General features: G+C 42.7%; 1 protein-coding gene across 3 annotated transcripts in view; it reads left to right on the top strand.

Annotated features, from left to right (window-relative positions):
• Nucleotides 1–19,132, top strand: part of LOC111609308 (protein FAM19A5-like) — a 125,292-nt gene that overhangs the window by 69,280 nt on the left and 36,880 nt on the right. For 2 of the 3 annotated variants that reach the window (XR_002753051.1, XM_023336900.1), the window contains exon 3: nucleotides 14,211–14,338. The exons of the other annotated variant lie outside the window; for it this stretch is intronic. Coding sequence is in view for 1 of the 2 variants with exons in the window: in XM_023336900.1 (XP_023192668.1) it covers nucleotides 14,211–14,338 (128 nt within the window). In the remaining variant the exon portion in view is untranslated. The remainder of the gene's footprint in view (nucleotides 1–14,210; nucleotides 14,339–19,132) is intronic. 3 annotated transcript variants of the gene reach the window in all.

Raw genomic sequence — 19,132 nt, 5'->3', positions numbered from 1 at the left:
TGCGCTTCAGTTATTAGTGTGGTGGCATCATTAGTTGTAGGGACACTTATTAACCCATCATCAACATAAAAATTATTCTCCACAAATGCTGCTGCAGCTGGAAACTTTGATCTCTGCTGTTGTGCCAAATATCTCAGACCAAAATTAGCACAGCCTGGAGAGGAGGCAGCACCAAAAAGGTGGACTTTCATCTGAAATTCTTCAGGCTCCAAATCTCCTTGCTCCCACTATAGAAACCTGAGGTAACAACAATGCTTTGATGAAACATAAAACTGGTGGAACATCCTTTCAATGTCACAAATAATAGCAACAGCTTCTTTTCTGAAATGCAGAAGGATTCCAATTAAAGAGTTAATCAAATCTGGACCAGTCAACAAAGTGTCATTCAAAGAGGTACCACGAAATTTAGCTGAGCAGTCAAACAACTTATCTGGTTTCTTTGAATGATACACCCCATGATGAGGTAAGTACCACACACAACCATCATTGATGTTTGTCTCAGGAGCTAGTTCAGCATCACCACAGCTAATGATTGACTCCATAAATGTTTTATAATGATTGTTGAACTGATTATTTCTTTTTAACCTCCTCTTTAGATGTTATAAACAAACAATAGCCAGCCTCTTATTATTTGGCAACACAGAAAGGCAGGGTGTTTTAAATGGAAGGGGCATCTCCAAATGTCCATCGTCTTTCTGTGTAATGAAGCCTAGGCGCAAATTCAAACTGGAAGACTCTTTAGCCCCGCCTGCATCATCCAGTCGGCGCGTCCCGCTCATCACCGCCGACCTATCAACGCAGGACCAAGCCACGTCACGTCCACTCACCGACCAAGGCCCAGTTGATAAGGACCTCCATCCATGGCATCTTCCGCTTTCCAGCTGTGCTCAACCTGTTCAGCCGCACGCCTCAGCTCCCAGTCAGTTATCTCACCAGATCCTTTTCTCCGTGATTGCTCGCCCTTCCACCTCTAATGTCCCTCTTAAAAGCCGCTAAGCCGTTTGCTTGGCCCCTTCTTTCCCTCAGTCGCTCCTCGGATGGAAGAAGTATTCCTCCCGGCCTCATTCATTCTAAGCAGCTTCTGCCGCCGCTCTCTCGCCTGACCGGGACCCACCGTCCCTTGCTCCCGCGCCACCCACTCCACGGCCTGTCTCTGGCAAGCGGCCACATAATCCCACTGTCTTCATCCCTGGGCCATCTTTCTCCGCCTCAGGCCCCTGGCCAGCCCGCCAAGGTCTCGCCGCACCGATCTCCGTCGCCCTCCCAGCTCGTCGTTCATCATCTTTCCACCGCGTTCATCACGTCGCCTTTCTACCGGTTCCCCGCTCTGGTTCGGCCACTTCAACAGCTTCACTCACTTCCGCATAGCTGCTGGCAGCCCGGTCATCAGCGCCTCCCTTCGGATTTCCCACGCTACGCCCGCCTCGGGCTTTCAGGGTAAGACGTAGCCTCACTTGTCTCATTCATGTTTGCAACGTTAGGAAACGCGGAACTTAGTCTATCCCCTTCCCGAACTTGCAGGCCCATTTCGCATGCGCCATCCGGCCGCGGTTCAAGTGCTTCAGAGCTTTTAATTGCATGAATGCATAAATGAATTGGTAATAGTGGCATCCCTCCCGGCGTGACCCAAGGTGGATCGCCAACCTCTTTTCTACAGCTTCCCGACCTCGGTAGTAGCCTCCGTTATCAAGCCCCGTATATTCCTCCTCTAACTTTATTATGCCCGCACTGGACTTACTGCTCCTTTTCTCGGCCCCTCTCAAGGCAGCGTTCGTGTTTGGTCACGTTTATCCGCACAGCGGGATTATTCATTCATAAAACAGTAGCCGCATGCGCACCCAGCTACGTAGAGCCGTTCATGGGCCGTCATGGTTACCGTATTCATTTTCCCTGCTTCAACAGTGACTATCTTAAATCGTGCACCCGCCGTCTTTAACCGCGTGACAGTACGTCACGCTCCCACTGGCATTGCTGAGCGGGATGCGCATTATAATCAAAAGGAAAAAAAAAAAAACCCTCGACATTTTGCATGCCGTTGTCAGGATTCGAGCACCTGGCCTTTTAACAAAGTGCCCCTTTTTCCTAGCTTAAGTTTTAGGATTGTCTAAGTCGTTTTCTGGGTTTATCCTTGGTCTCAAGAGTTTACCTGCTTCCCCGCCAGGCCCAACGGTACGGGTGAGCTTCGGAGTGTATTGCCTGCCCAGAGTAAGCAGTGCCCCTCCCCACCCCCTGAACCGGAAGCTGCCCGTTTCCACCCCAGAACGGCCAATTCTCCGTCATTCCTATGTTGATTTGATACTATGGGGGCTCCCGCGCTTCCCATATCCGCGTCCCCGTCACTTTCAGCAGTTAAAACTGTTTAATCCATTAAATGTCGTAACCTGTTTCCCGAGCCGCCCTCAAACGCAACTTGAACTCTGAGATGCTTGCTGGATTTACACCGGTGCGGCAGCGAAGGAGACCTGCTGCTGCTGCGCAGAGCTGTGTATGTCCATTATAATCACGCCACAAACGCAGAACCCTGCTAAGTTTTCCCCCAAGGTAACGACCACGTTGAGCAATGCTGTCGGATGCAGGTATCGACAGATAAATGATGCTCAGCTAATATTACAGCATCTTAAGCCTGTTAACAAGTAGCCCGCGGCTACCGAGCCGTTACCTACGTTCAGCTACGTAGATTCATTTTGCCCCCAAATAAGTCCATGCCCCCTGATAACTTGCTTAACCGTGGCCCGCCAACAGTAAACTGCCTCGTATGCCGACATTTCAAGCTCATGTCCCTGCTGGCGCTTCTAAGCTTCATCTCTCACCAGAAAATTGTCCGGATTCGCATGCTATTCCCAGGCCATCCTGTCATTTCCAAGTCTATGCAGCCTATCCTCTAGCTTTCCCAGGTTTCACTAGCGCATTCGTTCCAGTCCCTCTTCCGAGCCAATTATCATAAGGCACCTACGAGCCACCCTTGCTGCCAGTTAGCAACGACCTACCAGCACTCGCAGTTGTTCTGAAGCCAAGGCCCCATCCGGAGGAGCAGAACCTCCAACATCATTGCTTAGGTCCAAGTCAAGTTAGTTCGCATGGTTCGTTTCACAAGCGCCAAAGCTTTGCACATCTTCGGTTTAAAAAAAGAAAAAAAAAAAAAAAAAAAGATTTCATTATCGCCCATTTTATCAACCCCCATCGGGGTAAAGCCAGCACCTCCTTATCGCTGGGAGTATAGGACGGCACCTCCTCTCTAATTTTCTCATTCTATCCAGCCTGTCCTGCATGACCCTTTCGAGAGGGAACCCCCATGCAGCCGGTTCAGCTCCAACCTCCATTTCAGCAGCTCGAGTCCTCAGCATTCTACGAAGCCCGTTCCACTTCTGTAGCCTGTTTCCCGAGGGGTCATTTCCGTAAGCGTCCCCACATCGCCGCTCTCCGCCATAAGCTATCATGTTTGACCCGCAAAGCCGAATCTCCACCATTTTCCTCGCCATCATTGGCCATTAATCAATTTAATTGCCACTAATCATTCTAATCACCTCCGCTTATGGCAGATCTGGCCTTCATCTACTATCATCCCGCCATTCGAACACTCTCGCTTCCCCAGCTGGCCTTCATCTTCCAGCATCCTGCCATTCTATCACTCTCGCTGATAAGCTATATCTCCCAGCCCTTGTTCAGTCCAGTCCAGCTACTAGACAAAATAATCTATTTCAAACCCTCATCCACGCCTCGCACCGTAATTTTATTCCCTATAGTTCCTCAGTTTCTCATCCTCATTTCCAGTCTTAGCTTCCTCTTCATGCTCATCCATCATTCCAAGCCCCTGCATTCTCTCAATCTCGAGGCCATAATTTATATACGACATCATTCAACTCTTTAGATCACGTTTAACCAGTTTTCCAGGTATTCTCTCGACCTTACGTCAACAGCTCCATAGTCATCTTCAGCATTCTCTTCATATAATTTTACGTATCTCGTCTCCGTCTTCATAGCTTCCCTCAGTGCCCGACGTGCACTGCGCAATTCACTGGTGGTGGTTGGTCAACCTCACGCAAAGCGCACACTCCCATCCAGCAAATGTTATGCTCATCTTTCCCTGTTGTCCTTCACTCCCCTATTTTAAGTTTCATTCCAGAATGTCCCCATATCTCGCTCGCATCCTCTAACGTCACCCTGCGAATCTAATCCTGGTTCTAGCATCTCACCTCCAGTAGCAGGCAGCTATCTTCTTACATCCTAATCTATTCCCTCTCCCATCCTTTTCTCGCTATCTCAGTACCATGCAGCTGATCTCTTTCCTACAGCTAAATCATCATTTCAGTCGGTCTACTCTACGAGCACCCTGCCATTCCACGCCCATCTATGTCTCCGGCTGACCTTCATCCACTGGCTTTCATCAATTTCCCCTACCATCAGTACCGTCACCCTGTATAGCCTCCTTAAGGTTCCAGCCCGCAAGCCCCGAGTTGGCGTAGCTCCCGACCTTTTCTCACTCTCCCAGTCTCTAACTCCCAGCTCCGGCCCCAGCCTCAGCTTTCATTTTTGGGGGGATATTATTTCTAATTGACATACTATTTCATAGCATCACCACATTACCCCAGTCAGCCTTCATCTACCAACTTCCTGCCGTTTCATCTTAACGGCGCCCCCAAGTTAGCCCACATCTACCAGCATCCAGTCTTTTCACAAATAGCGGCTTCCCCAGCCGGCCCACATCTACCAGATCCGGTCATTTCAAGCATAGCGGTGTCCCCAGCTGGCCTTCATCTACCAGCATTTAGTCATTTCATGCATAGCGGCGTCCCCAGCTGACCTTCATCTACCAGCATTTAGTCATTTCATGCATAGCGGTGTCCCCAGCTGGCCTTCATCTACCAGCATTTAGTCATTTCATACATAGCGGTGTCCCCAGCTGGCCTTCATCTACCAGCATTCAGTCATTTCAAGCATAGCGGTGTCCCCAGCTGGCCTTCATCTACCAGCATTTAGTCATTTCATGCATAGCGGCGTCCCCAGCTGGCCTACATCTACCAGCATCCAGTCATTTCACGCATAACAGCATCCCCCGCTGGCCTCCATCTACCAGCATTCTGCTATTTAACGCCGCACCTCTTCCCCAGCTGGCCTTCATCTACCCACATCCCGTCATTTCATACCTCGCACCATCCCAGTGTCTTTCATCTACCAGCATCTCGCCAATACACGCCTAGCAGCATCCCCGCTGACCGTTATCCACCAGCTTCATAATTTACCCCTATCACAGTAACATCACCTACTACGATCTCCTCAAGTCCTAGTCTGTAAGCCCCGAGCTAGCGTAGCTCCCCCACATTACTCTCTGACCCTGTTGCTAATTCCCCGGCCTCGGCCCCGGCCTCAGCCTCCCTTTTTGGGGGATGACATTCCTAACCTACATCGGGAATGCTCATCCGAGCTGATTGCAATTCACAGCTCAATGTCCTCAGCCGGGGCCCGAGCGCCAAAGAACTTTAAATTCATGCATGTCAATAAACCTGTTTAATCGCTGTTTTTTCCGTCTGAGTCTCTCCAGATTGAAATGAAGCCTAGGCGCAAATTCAAACTGGAAGACTCTTTAGCCCCACCTGCATCATCCAGTCGGCGCGTCCCGCTCATCACCGCCGACCTATCAACGCAGGACCAAGCCACGTCACGTCCACTCACCGACCAAGGCCCAGTTGATAAGGACCTCCATCCATGGCATCTTCCGCTTTCCAGCTGCGCTCAACCCTCCTCCACCCCTTCTCCACCTCCACTCTTCAGGCTCCCATCCTTCACCGACCCCCACCACCAGTGTCGGGTCCCGGGGGATGACATTCCTAACCTACATCGGGAATGCTCATCCGAGCTGATCGCAATTCACAGCTCAATGTCCTCAGCCGGGGCCCGAGCGCCAAAGAACTTTAAATTCATGCATGTCAATAAACCTGTTTAATCGCTGTTTTTTCCGTCTGAGTCTCTCCAGATTGAAATATTTTCACTCAGAAGTTGTATAAACCGAATGTCATCTTGGGAAACACATTTTCCTTCTGGACCCTTTTCATTGAAATCCAACTCCAAAACTCTTAAAACATCAGAAGCCAATGGAGCGGGCATTTCTTGCACCATCACTATGTACAAATCTTTGGTTACCTTGCCGATCTAAATGTGGATTGGCTGCCCCGATAATACTCCAATCAAGAGCAGTCCTCTGAGCAAAAGGTTCATTTTCCCCACCAACAACAACTTCCAAGGGAGCCAAAGCAGAAGGACAGTCAAAACCAATGAGTAAACCTACTTCACAGGCTTGTAAAGCAGGCATTTAGCCAGCCAGATGTTTAAGGTGAGGCCACTGTAATGCTGTACTTTTACTTGGTATGCAAGATGCATCAACTGGAATGAAGTCACGCGTGTATGCTTGCGGCAACCGTATATAATTATCAGAGAAAAAACTCCGAACCTGCAAGTCAAACACATTTTGAGTAGAAACAGGTGTATCAACAGAAACCATGGTACTAAGTTTTAGCTGTACTGGTTTGGTTTCAACAGTCAAGTTTTTCACAAGAACTTCTAAAACAAAGGAGGAGTCACTCTGAGTATCAAGGAGTGCATAAGTAAGTATTTCTTTCCCAGGATCCTTCACAGAGGACAGAAAAACTGGAATAATACTTGATGTGGCAGAAATGTTTCGGGTGAGTGCATGTGATAAAACACTGTGAGAAACCTGAGCTGTTTCTTCTGGAGAGATTGAACACTGCTGACCAACATCCTGACATCTCACTCTGTCCTTATGTAAACAAGTAGGATGATGTCGTCTACACTCTCCACAAACATGCCGCGTTTTACAAGCTTTCAATAAATGGCCTTTCCTTAAACATCCAAAACAAAGATGGTTCTGATATATAAATGATCTTTTGTCTTCCATTGATTTAACTGCAAATTTGGGACATTTAGCAACACTGTGTGATATGTCTGTACAAACCAAGCACGGCAGTTTAGATTTCAGAACATGGCCAGTTTCTTGAACTCCATACTGGTATTAAAAGCCTTAGCTTTCCTGGAAAGATCATTTGAAGAAGTTTTAGACTTTAACAAAAATGGAGAAGCAATAGGATTACATGCTATACGTGCTTCCTTTTGTATAAATCTAGAAAAACATTCAAAAGATGGATATTCTCCACATGCATCAAGAACTTCAACAACTCTACTCCTTTTACATACAACCCAGTCTGGTAATTTCTTCAACATCTTATGATTTTCTTCACAATCATTTAAGATGGACAGTCCTTTTACTTGAGGCATAGCCTCTTCACAACTTTTCAAGAAGTCAGCAAAATCTCTGAGAGACAATGGATCATTTGGTGCAATCTTTGGCCATAACATAAGTTTATCCCTAAATGCTTTCTGAATTACAAATGGGTTCCCATATCTGTCCTGTAGAACTGACCAAGCACCCTCATATGCATCCTCAGAGCTTCTGTAAAAGAAACCTTCCACAGCCTTTCGGGCTTCTCCAGAGAGATTACTTTTCAAATACAACATTTTTTCCCCAACAGAGATGGATTTTGAATCAATTAAAGTTGTAAATGATATCTTAAAGTCCACACATTTCAAAGGGTCACCTGAGAATATGGCAGGTTCAGGAACAGGAAGGCGACTTAAACTCAATGAGCTCATTAAGGCTTCAGCCAAGATTACTGCAGAAATCTCAGAGCAAGCTTAAGGTGGTAGAATTGATGCAGCCCTTGCAGCTGACTTTCTTGGGTGTTTTAAAATTTGCACTGATTTAACCTCAGGCTTAAAATCAAGATTTTCCCCTTCTACCCCATCTTCAAGTCTGCTATAAACATCAAGCCGAGCTGCAGCCATTTTAACTTCCATATCTGTTTGCATTACCTTTAACTTGCTCTTCTCCTCATCAAGCTGCTGTAGCACTTCAGCTTCATTTCTGCCATAATCTGGGACTCATGACGCTTCCATTCACATTCAAGCTTACTGACTCTCGCATGTTGAGCTTCAATCTCCAACATGGATTTAACTTGTACCTTTTTAGCTGCAAGATCAGCTTCTGCCATTACACGCCCTTGAGAAACTTTGGAGCTGGTAATTGATGAACCACATGTACATGAAGAACATTCAGTAGAGATTTCTCCAAAAGCAGACTGATATTCGTCTCTATTTAAGACTTCTCGCACCCTTTCCTTTCCAACTTCTTGATTAAATTTTGCTTCAACAATACCCCCTTCTAAACGTTTACACACAAGATCATAAATCTCATTTGTTAGTATAGTACAGGCATCTAGTTTCTGCACAATATCTGGAGTATTTAAAGAATTACGTTGAAGAAACTCATAATTCTGTTTCACTTGAGCAAGACTGTTTTGGATCTGCTGATTTATTTCATCCAGATTTTCCTGAGAGCAAAAACCCTTTAATTTCTTCCTGGCTTCTCTGGCGATTTGTTTCCAGGATGCATAAGATTTAAGAAATGCCTTCATCTGTTTTGTAGACTCTGCTTCTCTGTACTGCTCTCCCTTTTCAGTTAACTTTCTTGTGCGAGGACCTGTAACCAACTATTGTCCTTTTGGCTTTTCTTCAGTGCACACATCTTCAGCAGAAAGTCCTTTTTCACGTGGCAGTGACATCTTAACTCTAAAACCTTACAGTGACATTAAACCCACAAACGTAACATTTAGTTACAAAAACACCATTCTGATATTTTCCCTTTTTTTAATTGCATACCTTATAAGTAATTTGGCATATAATTTGACCAAACATAGTCCTTGAACTCATTTAATTTCATACATATTCAGGTGACGTCGTTTCCAAGTTATTTCCGCGTTGTTTGATCAGTCAATTTCTCACCGCGCCAGTGGTCATCTGTTAGATTCAGTTTCTGTTGCTAACTTGGATCCTCCACGAAGACAGCTCCTCATGGTGGCGTTGACTCCGACGCAGCGCCAAACCTCGGCCGATGTCAGATCCAAACGTCTCACCGTCAAATGAAAGGCGACACACGGAAGCCTCGAGTTTCCACTGTAGCAGCTCCCCAGCAGTTCTTCTTCTTCTTCTTTTTCTTGTTTTATGGCGGTTGGCAAACAACTTACAGGTGCATTACCGCCACCTTCCAGGTTGGAGTATGGATCACACGCTTATACCCTCCCCATAATACCCGTCCTTCTTAGAAATCTAAAAACACTCTCAAATATTATATCTCCTGACGATTTCTGAAATATTTCTTCTAAATCTAATTTACAATTATTCAACTCAGTAACCAACATCTCTCTCTCCCTTACATACTTATTGCATTCTAAAAATACATGCTGTATTGTTTCCATCTCTCCACAATATTCACAACAACATGTACTGTGTTTATTAATTAACTTAAGAGTACTATTTAACCTTGTATGCCCAAATCTGATTCTAGAAATAATATCTTCTTCCCTTCTATTCCTATTACCTTTTCTATACCCCCCAATTCTTTTTTGAATTTTATAATAAAATCTCCCTTTTTCTCCTCTATCCCACTGCTCTTGCCATTTTTCCTTCATATACTCCTTAACAACACTCTTTATCTCATTTCTACTTATTTTAATATTTAATTCAACAATTTCTTTATTAGAGGCTCTCTTAGCAAAACTATCTGCCAATTCATTTCCTACAACACCGATGTGAGCAGGAATCCAAATTAATTTAATCTGAGATCCTTTCTTCTTAATCCTGAAAATTACCTGAACTATATCCTCTATAATATCTTGTCTAACTTCCGATTTCATTCCTTGTATACCAATTAATGCACTACTAGAATCTGAACAAATTACAAACTTTCCTTTTCCTATTCCCTCTATCCATTCTAAGGCTATTAAGATTGCCATTAATTCGCCTGTATACACTGTTAGTTTATCACTAATTCTTTTATTTTCCATAACATTTAAATCCAGAGCAATAAATGCTATCCCTATTTGATTATTTGACTTATTTGAAGCGTCTGCATATACTTGGATATACTTTGAATATTCTTTATTTATATAATTTTCCACTTCATTCTTTTCCATCTCTCTTCCCTTTTCCAATAATTTTAAGTCAACTTCAGCCTGTTCTAAAACCCATGGTGGGATGGCAGGAGAGACAACTACTGAACTAACTTGAACTTTATCAATCCCAATTTCTTCTATTTTACTTAAAATTACCCATCCAAAACTATTTGTATTCTTCTTTTCCTTTTCCTGACATGGTTTTAGTGTTAAATATGGAAGATAATTTTTGCTATGACCTTTAATACTCACCCAATATGTTACTGCTATTTGTTCTCTTCTAATCTTCATTGGCATCTCACCCATCTCAACCTGTAGAACCGAGACTGGAGTTGTTTTCATCGCTCCGCAGCATAACCCTCCCCAGCAGTTGAATTAACCAGCCAGTCTCGACGGGTGAATTTAGCGTTTTTATTTTTCTTCGGGTGATTCAGAATCACCACAGTCACCGTGAAAACTAAAACATATACAAATATTAGAATACAAACATAAACTTACAATACAAACAACAAAACAAAACGTACCTGGCTGCTTTCACTGGGGAACACTAAGTGTTGATTTCTTCATGCTATTCAGCTTGACAGTTCAAGTCATTGATTGACACGACGATTCTACCAGCTTTTAAAGGGCCTGCCCTCATTAATTACGGCAGCCCAAGAGGTACAACAAAAAAAAAAAAAAAAATATTACAAATTGTAAATACCATTAAACAAAACAATACAAACAAAAAAAATACTAATCAAAACAGACAAACATCCACAAACAATCTGCGTCATACTTAATTTAGAAAATTCTTAATTTACTTTAGTCTACTATCCGTTACAGAAGTCGCCAGAATTGTTTATTCACCCCAGGCATCCGGTCCCAATCGTCATCAGTTCTGATGATGCCACATACACAGTGAGTCCGGAATGTTCTAAAATTGTAAGTCATACTTTTTTCTTTGCCGTTTTTCTTTACTCTTTAAATACAAGTGCTTTCTCTGTTTAATTGCTCTGTTGTTCTTTTTTGTAGGTTTCTGTAAAGTGCAGTTGTGAAATGAATGGGATTGTTCTGTCGTTGATCCTCACTGTACTCAGGATTTAGAAATGTCAGTTTGTCTGCAGTAATACAGAAATACTGTGACATTGAATTAAAACAATACTCTGTCCTTGGTGAAATATTTTTCACAATTCCTCTAAAGCAGGGGTGGGCACTCCTGGTCCTCGAGGGCCGGTGTCCTGCAACTTTTAGATGCATCTCTACTTCAACACACCTGAGTCAAATAATGAGGTCGTTAACAGGACTCTGGAGAACTTGACTGCACTTAGGAGGAGATTCAGCTGTTGGATTCAGGTGTGTTGGACCAGGGAGACATCTAAGAGTTGCAGGACACCGGCCCTCGAGGACCAGGAGTGCCCACCCCTGCTCTAAAGTGTACCTATTGTTTTATTGTACTAATTTTCATAACCATGTTGTCTGTAAACTTTTAATATGTTGACAATTTGTACAATTCTCTGATAGTATATTGGCAATGTACTCTTGAAAAATATGAATATATTGATTATACAATGTAATTTTTTTCAGCCAGAAAGCGTGTTGTAATTGATCCTTCTGCGTACTGGTAGCCTGATATGTTTGCAGTACTTTAGTGTGTATGAAGAATGTAATGTACAAAGTGGCAAAGCAGAATAATAAAAGACATTAAGTAACTAAAAAGTGTACTTCATTAGCAATTATAGTAAACCAAAAGTGTCATTTGAGCATACTGTGATCACACTACTAATATATAAAATATTTAATGCCAATATACTTAAAATACATTCTAAATATATTTTAAATGTAATTTGATCACAAAAATAGTACACTTAAGATATACTAATCAAGCACGTTTATGATACATTCAAAGCAACATACTTAACAGTTTACAAAGTATAACTTTAGTTGTTCCAAACAAGTATGTGAAAGTACACTTAGTGCACTTTAAATTTAAACCCCATAACACAAATCAAACAGTAATCAAAGGTCAGATAGTGGAGACAGTAGAAAACTATAAATATCTTGGGACTATTTTGGATAATAAGTTAAAATTTACCTGCCATTCAGAAAACGTACAAAAAAAAGGCCAGCAAAGATTATTCTGTCTAAGGGGGCTCGTAAAGTTTCAAGTTGATAAATCCTTGATGATCCTATTTTATAGATCATATATTGAATCTGTGTTGACCTTTTCCCTCTTCTGTTGGTTTGGAAATCTCAGTATTAGACCAAAAAATGCCCTTATCAGAGTAATACATACTAGCAACAAGATCTTAGGGGTTGAACAATTCTCACTTACAGAACTGTGTAAAAAACAAATCATTAGGAAAACTAAAGACATTATTGCTGATACTTCTCATCCCTTACATGCCGATTTCCAGTTTCTGCCTTCTGGCATCAGGCTCAGACTTCCTTATATAAAACGTAACAGGTACAAGCACTCCTTTGTTCCTACAGCAATATCTCTTTTTAATGCAGGACAAGGTAGGGGGACTTGCACCTGATATAGTGTAGCAACTGTTGGCCAATAATGAAATACACTGCTGTATTCTTTCCTTTATGTGTTGATCTGTATTTTATGTGCTTATAGTATTTTTGTTGTTGTTGTTTTTTTAATCTTTGATACTTTATCTTTTAGCCTTCTGTATTTGCTGCAATATTAATTGCCCAAATTCGGATATGAATAAAAGGAATCTGAATCTAAATTGTGATTTTCTACAATTTAAGTACTATTAAAATACACTAAGTACAAAATTTGTTGCTCCAAAATAACACTTCAAGTATACTGATGAGCAGTCTGGCTTCAAGTATGCTAAAATTTAACATGCTTAGTATATTTATTTTTCACCTGGGAATAATTAAAGTATAGTAAACAGAAAAGCAGCATATTCTTAATGACTCATTCATTTACTGATTTTTATTATCTGGAATCTAGACTGTCAGGTCTAAATACCTATTAAACAAACACAGGAAAGACAAGAGAGTTAGATTCTTTGTTTCTCGCGAGGAGAGCAGACAGAGATGTGCTTTCAGTTACAAATCTCCAACCGCTCTGAAAAACACATCTCCCGCTCCTCTGTTTTATTGATTTTAGGAACCCTGCCACACGGGGCGCTGCAACTCTAAAAGGGTGGAGGGGCACATAGTTGCAGCGCTAATGACATTCACTAATCTAGACACATGTTATCTATACTCTAAATCTTTCTTGCTCCAGGCACGGCGTCGAATAGGACACGTTGTATAGCTTCAAAGCAACGGCTTTGTATCACAAAGCAGAGTTTATTGCAGGATTGTAAAACTCTGCTGGGAGCAACTCACACCTCCATTTCCCAGGGAGTCATGCTGAGAATATCTATCACCTCTCTCTCTCAAGGAAGCCTTAGGAAAGAATCAGAATTATTTAACACACAGAAGCATTACTTATACTAAGAATAAAGAGTAAAAGCATATAAGTAAACATTATCTAAATGTAACTACAAGGCTACATAATACAACGAATATTTGATAATACTAGTAACACAATTTACCTAACATAGACCTTTGTAGAAAACTCAATATATACTGTAAAATTCACAAAACATTTTTTGTCTCTTTTTAATAACAGAAAATGCATGAGCAATGACCCACCAATACATCATGACCTATGAAAATAACCAAAAATGTATTAGCACTGTGCAAGTGTTATAAAAACTGTGCTGAACATGTTGGAAGTGTTCCTCACACAGAGCTGGGTGGGTGGATTTTAGAAACTGCATGTTCAGAAAACAGATTGTACAGTTCAGCCTCATAGGAAAAACACCATTGGTGCGCTATAAAATAAAAATTTCATAGATTGAACCAGAAAGAGGTTTCAGGGGTAATTACTTCCACAAAATGTCAAAAGGGAAAAAACTCATTTCAGTGTAGCTGTAATGAAAGCTAGCATTAGCAGCAGAGCAATTTATGGACTGCCATCTGCTCTGTAAAGGTTACTACCACAGGCAATTCAGACATGCAAGTTCTACAAGAAGTTAATTAAAATACATCAGGATTTGAAACACATCCATTTCCACAGAAACTTTTCAGCCTGCCGAGTTCAAAACAGTTTGGCTTGTTCCAGGAAAAGTTGACATTTGAACATCTTTGTCAGTCTGTCTAATGTGCCTCTTTGGCTTCTTGCCTTTTTTGCCCTCCCAGCGCGAATCGTGCGGAGCCGTCAGTGGTGTGAGATGGCTCCCTGCGTGGAGGGGGAGGTCTGCAGCCTCCTGTTCAACAGATCTGGCTGGACCTGCACTAGGGGCAGTGGTCGCATCAAGACCGTCACGGTAATTCCTTCGACGTGACATTAATACACGCCATATGCACTTACAGCAACATGCCTTCAAGTTCAGTGTGAGGCAGCCCCATGAGGTCAGGTCAGGTGTCATATGAAGAGACACACCTGGGACACTTTCAACGTGTTTCAGTCAAATGCTTTGTTGGTGCTAAAGTTTAAAATACTACATAGTTATGCTGAAACCTGTCAGAGGTTTTGACAGATTACAGTTAGCACATAAAGGATGAAAATATAAATAAAATAGAAACCTCTTATTTTATTCAAAGAAAGCTGCATATGTTGTGTGCTTCATCATTTATGATAAAATTTGGCATGTCCAATTTACTGAACTGATATTCAATTACTTTTCTTCACATGTTCACCTTCATCCCAGAGCCGGACCAAGGCATATGCAAGTTAAGTGGTTGCTTAGGGCCCTCACACCACCAGAAGGGCCCCAGGAGCACCAAGCAAGCATGATTAAATATATATATATATATATATATATATATATATATATATATAATTTAAAATGCCATTTAATAATACAAACTAAATATTTTTGAAACAAGAAAATAGTTGATATCTACATTATTTTTATAGATGTTAGACAAATAATATGATAATCATTTCCTGATGATGGCTGCTGCCATTGTTGGGGAAATATAACATATGAAACTTGTTAACTGCTGGGGTTTATCAGTTGATGTTACTTTCAAATAATTAAAATAATATTACTAAGTTTCATGCCACTCTGCATTTCAAAATCTATTTTTTTTTTAGTTTACTAATCCTATAAGATTAAGATCAGCAGCCATAATAGCATAAGTACTGACATGACTCAGACACAGATGCAGTGACTGAGAAGTGAATTCAGAACAGGCTTCTGTTTATTGTGGAACACTTTTTCAAAGTCAGACAGGCCAGAGTCTAAACTAGGGAATCCAAGTCCAGTGGGGTAAATCAGGATCGGGGAGTGGCATAGTTTGGATAGGGTGGGGCATCAGGGGTGATTGACAGACAGGTTAGTCACTGAACAAATCGATGTAACATTCACATCGTGTCGCTGCTTTGGGTTTCACAACAATCTGACACTATGTAGGAGGAAGATTTACCCTTATATGGCAGAAGCTGGAGATCAGGCTGATGATGATGATGATCAGGTGCAGAGGTCACAGCTCAACAGCAGCTGTGGCAGGTACAATATAAGCAAATTACACTGTACCTGTTGCTAATGCTAGTAGGTATGTCATACATACCTACTAGCTTTTTATGAACGATAAAAATCTGGTGTTAGGTTGGTATGGGGGCCTCAAATTAAAATCTGCCTAAGAACCCAATAAGATTTGGGCTGGCCCAGAAAGTACTGAAACACATTGGAAACGCCATCCTTCAAAGTTGCCATATTATGCTGCGTCCCCGCGTTTACAGTAGTTTAATACCCTCTGTTACATTACACGCCCCCTCTCCGCCAGTCAGCAGCACCAGACAGCGATGTTTCCCGTATTCTCAAGTTCAAAACTTGACAGATATGGTCAGAAATGTTTTACAAAACCTATCAAGCAGGAATACGTTTTCAAAACTCTTCCAAACCTCATGCAGGCTGAGGAATTGAAAGACTGCAATAAAAAAAACAAAAAAAACATCAACAAAAACATGAAGATTGAGATAAAACCAGAAGCTTAAGCAAGATGGAGGAGACAGAAGGAAGATAGCTGACTGGATATTTAGGAGCCTCTATGGCAGGGGTGGGCACTCCTGGTCCTCGAGGGCCGGTGTCCTGCAACTCTTAGATGTCTCCCTGGTCCAACACACCTGAATCCAACAGCTGAATCTCCTCCTAAGTGCAGTCAAGTTCTCCAGAGTCCTGTTAACGACCTCATTATTTGACTCAGGTGTGTTGAAGTAGAGATGCATCTAAAAGTTGCAGGACACCGGCCCTCGAGGACCAGGAGTGCCCACCCCTGCTCTATGGTGAACAAAATCTTTACCCTGTATTAACAGCACATCTTTGTGCATTCACATGGAAAGTTTGCAAACCTGCTAAAACTTGATGAGACCAACTACTGACAGATTCTGTAACCTAATTGTAACATGTTACAGGGTTTCCCCCAGAAAACTTGCTAAGCCCGGTGGTCAGAGCACTGAGGAGGTCCACCATGTTTTCGTATTGAAAGATGTTAAGTAGACAGAAAAAGTAAAAATATTACTGGGTAATTACATATTACGGGAAAACATTGTCAGTGAAACGCTATTTAAACCCACAACTAGTCTTAAAAACAACCAATCAAAAAATACATTAAATTTAATACCAATTTGCACTTCTGTTTAATTCAAATTAAGTCAGCAGCTCCATAAGCCCCCCCAGGTCTTTAGGGGCCCCATAAATGCTAATATTTTAACACAGGCCACAGATACATAAATGTAACATTTGTTTATTGGAATTATCAATCCTATTGGATTTGATTTAATGGTTTCAGCATGCATACATTAAAATATTTTAAATTGTTTAACATTTAAATGTGAGATTTTAAGGAGCTGACAAGTTTACTTTGTAAGAGTTCAAAGAACAATATTCATAGTTAGATTGTTTTGTTACCATAACAACAATCTGGTGCTGTGAGTTTAATCTATGAGTATGAGCTAAGTTTGTTCACAAATACAAATTAGTAAACTGCAATTATAACTGATTGTTTTTAGGTTGGCCAATTAAACATACTTGAGTTAAACTTAAATTTTTAACCATACCTTGTGATTTGCAAGCATTTCTGGATGTCTTGTTTTGATTCCCCCAGTGAATAGAATAGAATAGAGTTCAACTTTATTGTCATTGCACTGTCACAAGTACAAGCAACGAGATGTAGTTTGCATCTATCCAGAAGTACTCTACGAGATATAAATATTTATTTACAGATGTACAAGACTATGTATGTATGGACTATAAGGGGTTATAGCAAGAGATATAGATATTGTGTATAAATATAAATATGGGAGCTATATGCACAGATTATACAGATTATACAAGAATGTTAGGGAATGGATTATAGGTAAATAATGGCAGATAGAATTTACAGGTTGTATGTGTGTGTGAAGAAAACACTCTGTGATGTGTGTGTGTGTGAGGATAGTCCATGTGTTATTGTTGTATGAGAGGATAGGGGAGTACAGTCCTTATAGTTTATGTTTCATGTCAGGAGGCGTTCAAAAGCATGACAGCTGTGGGAAAGAAGCTGTTCCGGTGCCTGGTGGTTCTGGTCCGTAGGCTTCTGTAACGCCTCCCAGAGGGCAGGAGGGAAAAGAGTGTGTGTGCTGGGTGAGTGGAGTCCTTTGTGATTTTCCCGGCCCTTTTCAAACACCGCTTCTTGTAGATGTCCTTGATGGCAGGGAGCGGTGCCCCGGCGATATACTGGGCAGTTTTCACCACCCTCTGCAGCGCCTGCCGGTCGGAGACAGAGCAGTTCCCGTACCAAGCTGTAATACAGTTGGTGAAGATGCTCTCAATGGTGCAGCGGTAGAAGTTCGTGAGGATCTCTGAGGACAGGTGGTTCTTCCTCAGGGTCCTCATGAAGAAGAGGCGCTGATGCGCCTTCTTAATGAGTTTGGAGCAGCCGGTCGTCCAAGTCAGGTCCTCGGAGATGTGGACTCCCAGGAACTTAAAGGTGTCCACACGCTCCACCACTGTCCCCTTAATGTGGATGGGTGGATGTGGGTCAGCGTTCCTCCTGAAGTCCACGATAAGCTCCTTGGTCTTCTCGGTGTTCAGCTGCAGGTTGTTTTTGTCGCACCACTCAGCCAGACGATCTACCTCCTCCCTGTAAGCGGCCTCGTCATTATCTCTGATGAGGCTGATCACCGTGGTGTTCTCTGCGAACTTGATGATGGCGTTAGAGCCATGGACAGGTCTGAAGTCGTAGGTGAAGAGAGAGTAGAGGAAGGGACTCATCACACAGCCTTGTGGCACTCCGGTGTTTATGATGATGGTGGATGAGAAGTGGTTGTCCAGCCGGACATGTTGAGGTCGACTGGTCAGGAAGTCGAGCAACCAGTTACACATGAGTGGACTGATGCCGAGGTCTGTGAGTTTGGTAATGAGTTGTGATGGGATGACAGTGTTGAATGCTGAACTAAAATCTAAGAACAGCAGTCTGGCGTAAGTGTTCTTACTGTCCAGGTGAGAAAGGACAGAGTGCAGCGCTATAGAGACTGCGTCCTCTGTGCTCCTGTTCTGCCTGTATGCAAATTGGTGGGGGTCTAGTGTGGGGGGGAGACAGGATCTGAGGTGTGCTAGGACCAGCCGCTCCAAGCACTTGGTAATGATGGGGGTAAGGGCTACCGGGCGGTAGTCATTGAGTCTGGTTGGGTTGGGATTCTTGGGAATTGGGACGATGGAGGTAGACTTGAAGCAGGTCGGTACCACAGCGCGGGCCAGGGACAGGTTGAAGATGTCCATCAGCACTCCTGCCAGCTCCCCAGAGCACGTTCTGAGGACGCGTCCAGGTATGCCATCAGGACCCGCAGCCTTGTGGGATTTAATCCTGCTCAGAGCCGCTCCTACGTCAGTGGGGAGAAAAGTCAGTGGCTGTTGGCCTGGGGTGGTAGATGCTTTGGTTGCAGTTGTGGTATTCCCTCTCTCAAAACGAGCATAGAAGTTGTTAAGTTTGTTGAGGAAGGAGACATCAGTAGAAGCGGGGGTGGTATTGGGGTTCTTGTAGTCTGTGAGAATCTGAAGGCCTTGCCACATACGTCGGGGGTTGGCGTTAGAAAAATGATCCTCCACCTTCCTTTTGTAGTGATGTTTGGCCTT

This window comes from Xiphophorus maculatus, chromosome 1 (genome assembly GCF_002775205.1).
Source record: "Xiphophorus maculatus strain JP 163 A chromosome 1, X_maculatus-5.0-male, whole genome shotgun sequence".
NCBI lineage: Eukaryota > Metazoa > Chordata > Actinopteri > Cyprinodontiformes > Poeciliidae > Xiphophorus > Xiphophorus maculatus.
Note: the sequence above shows the minus strand (reverse complement) of the source record. Positions and strands in the feature narration are given on the sequence as shown.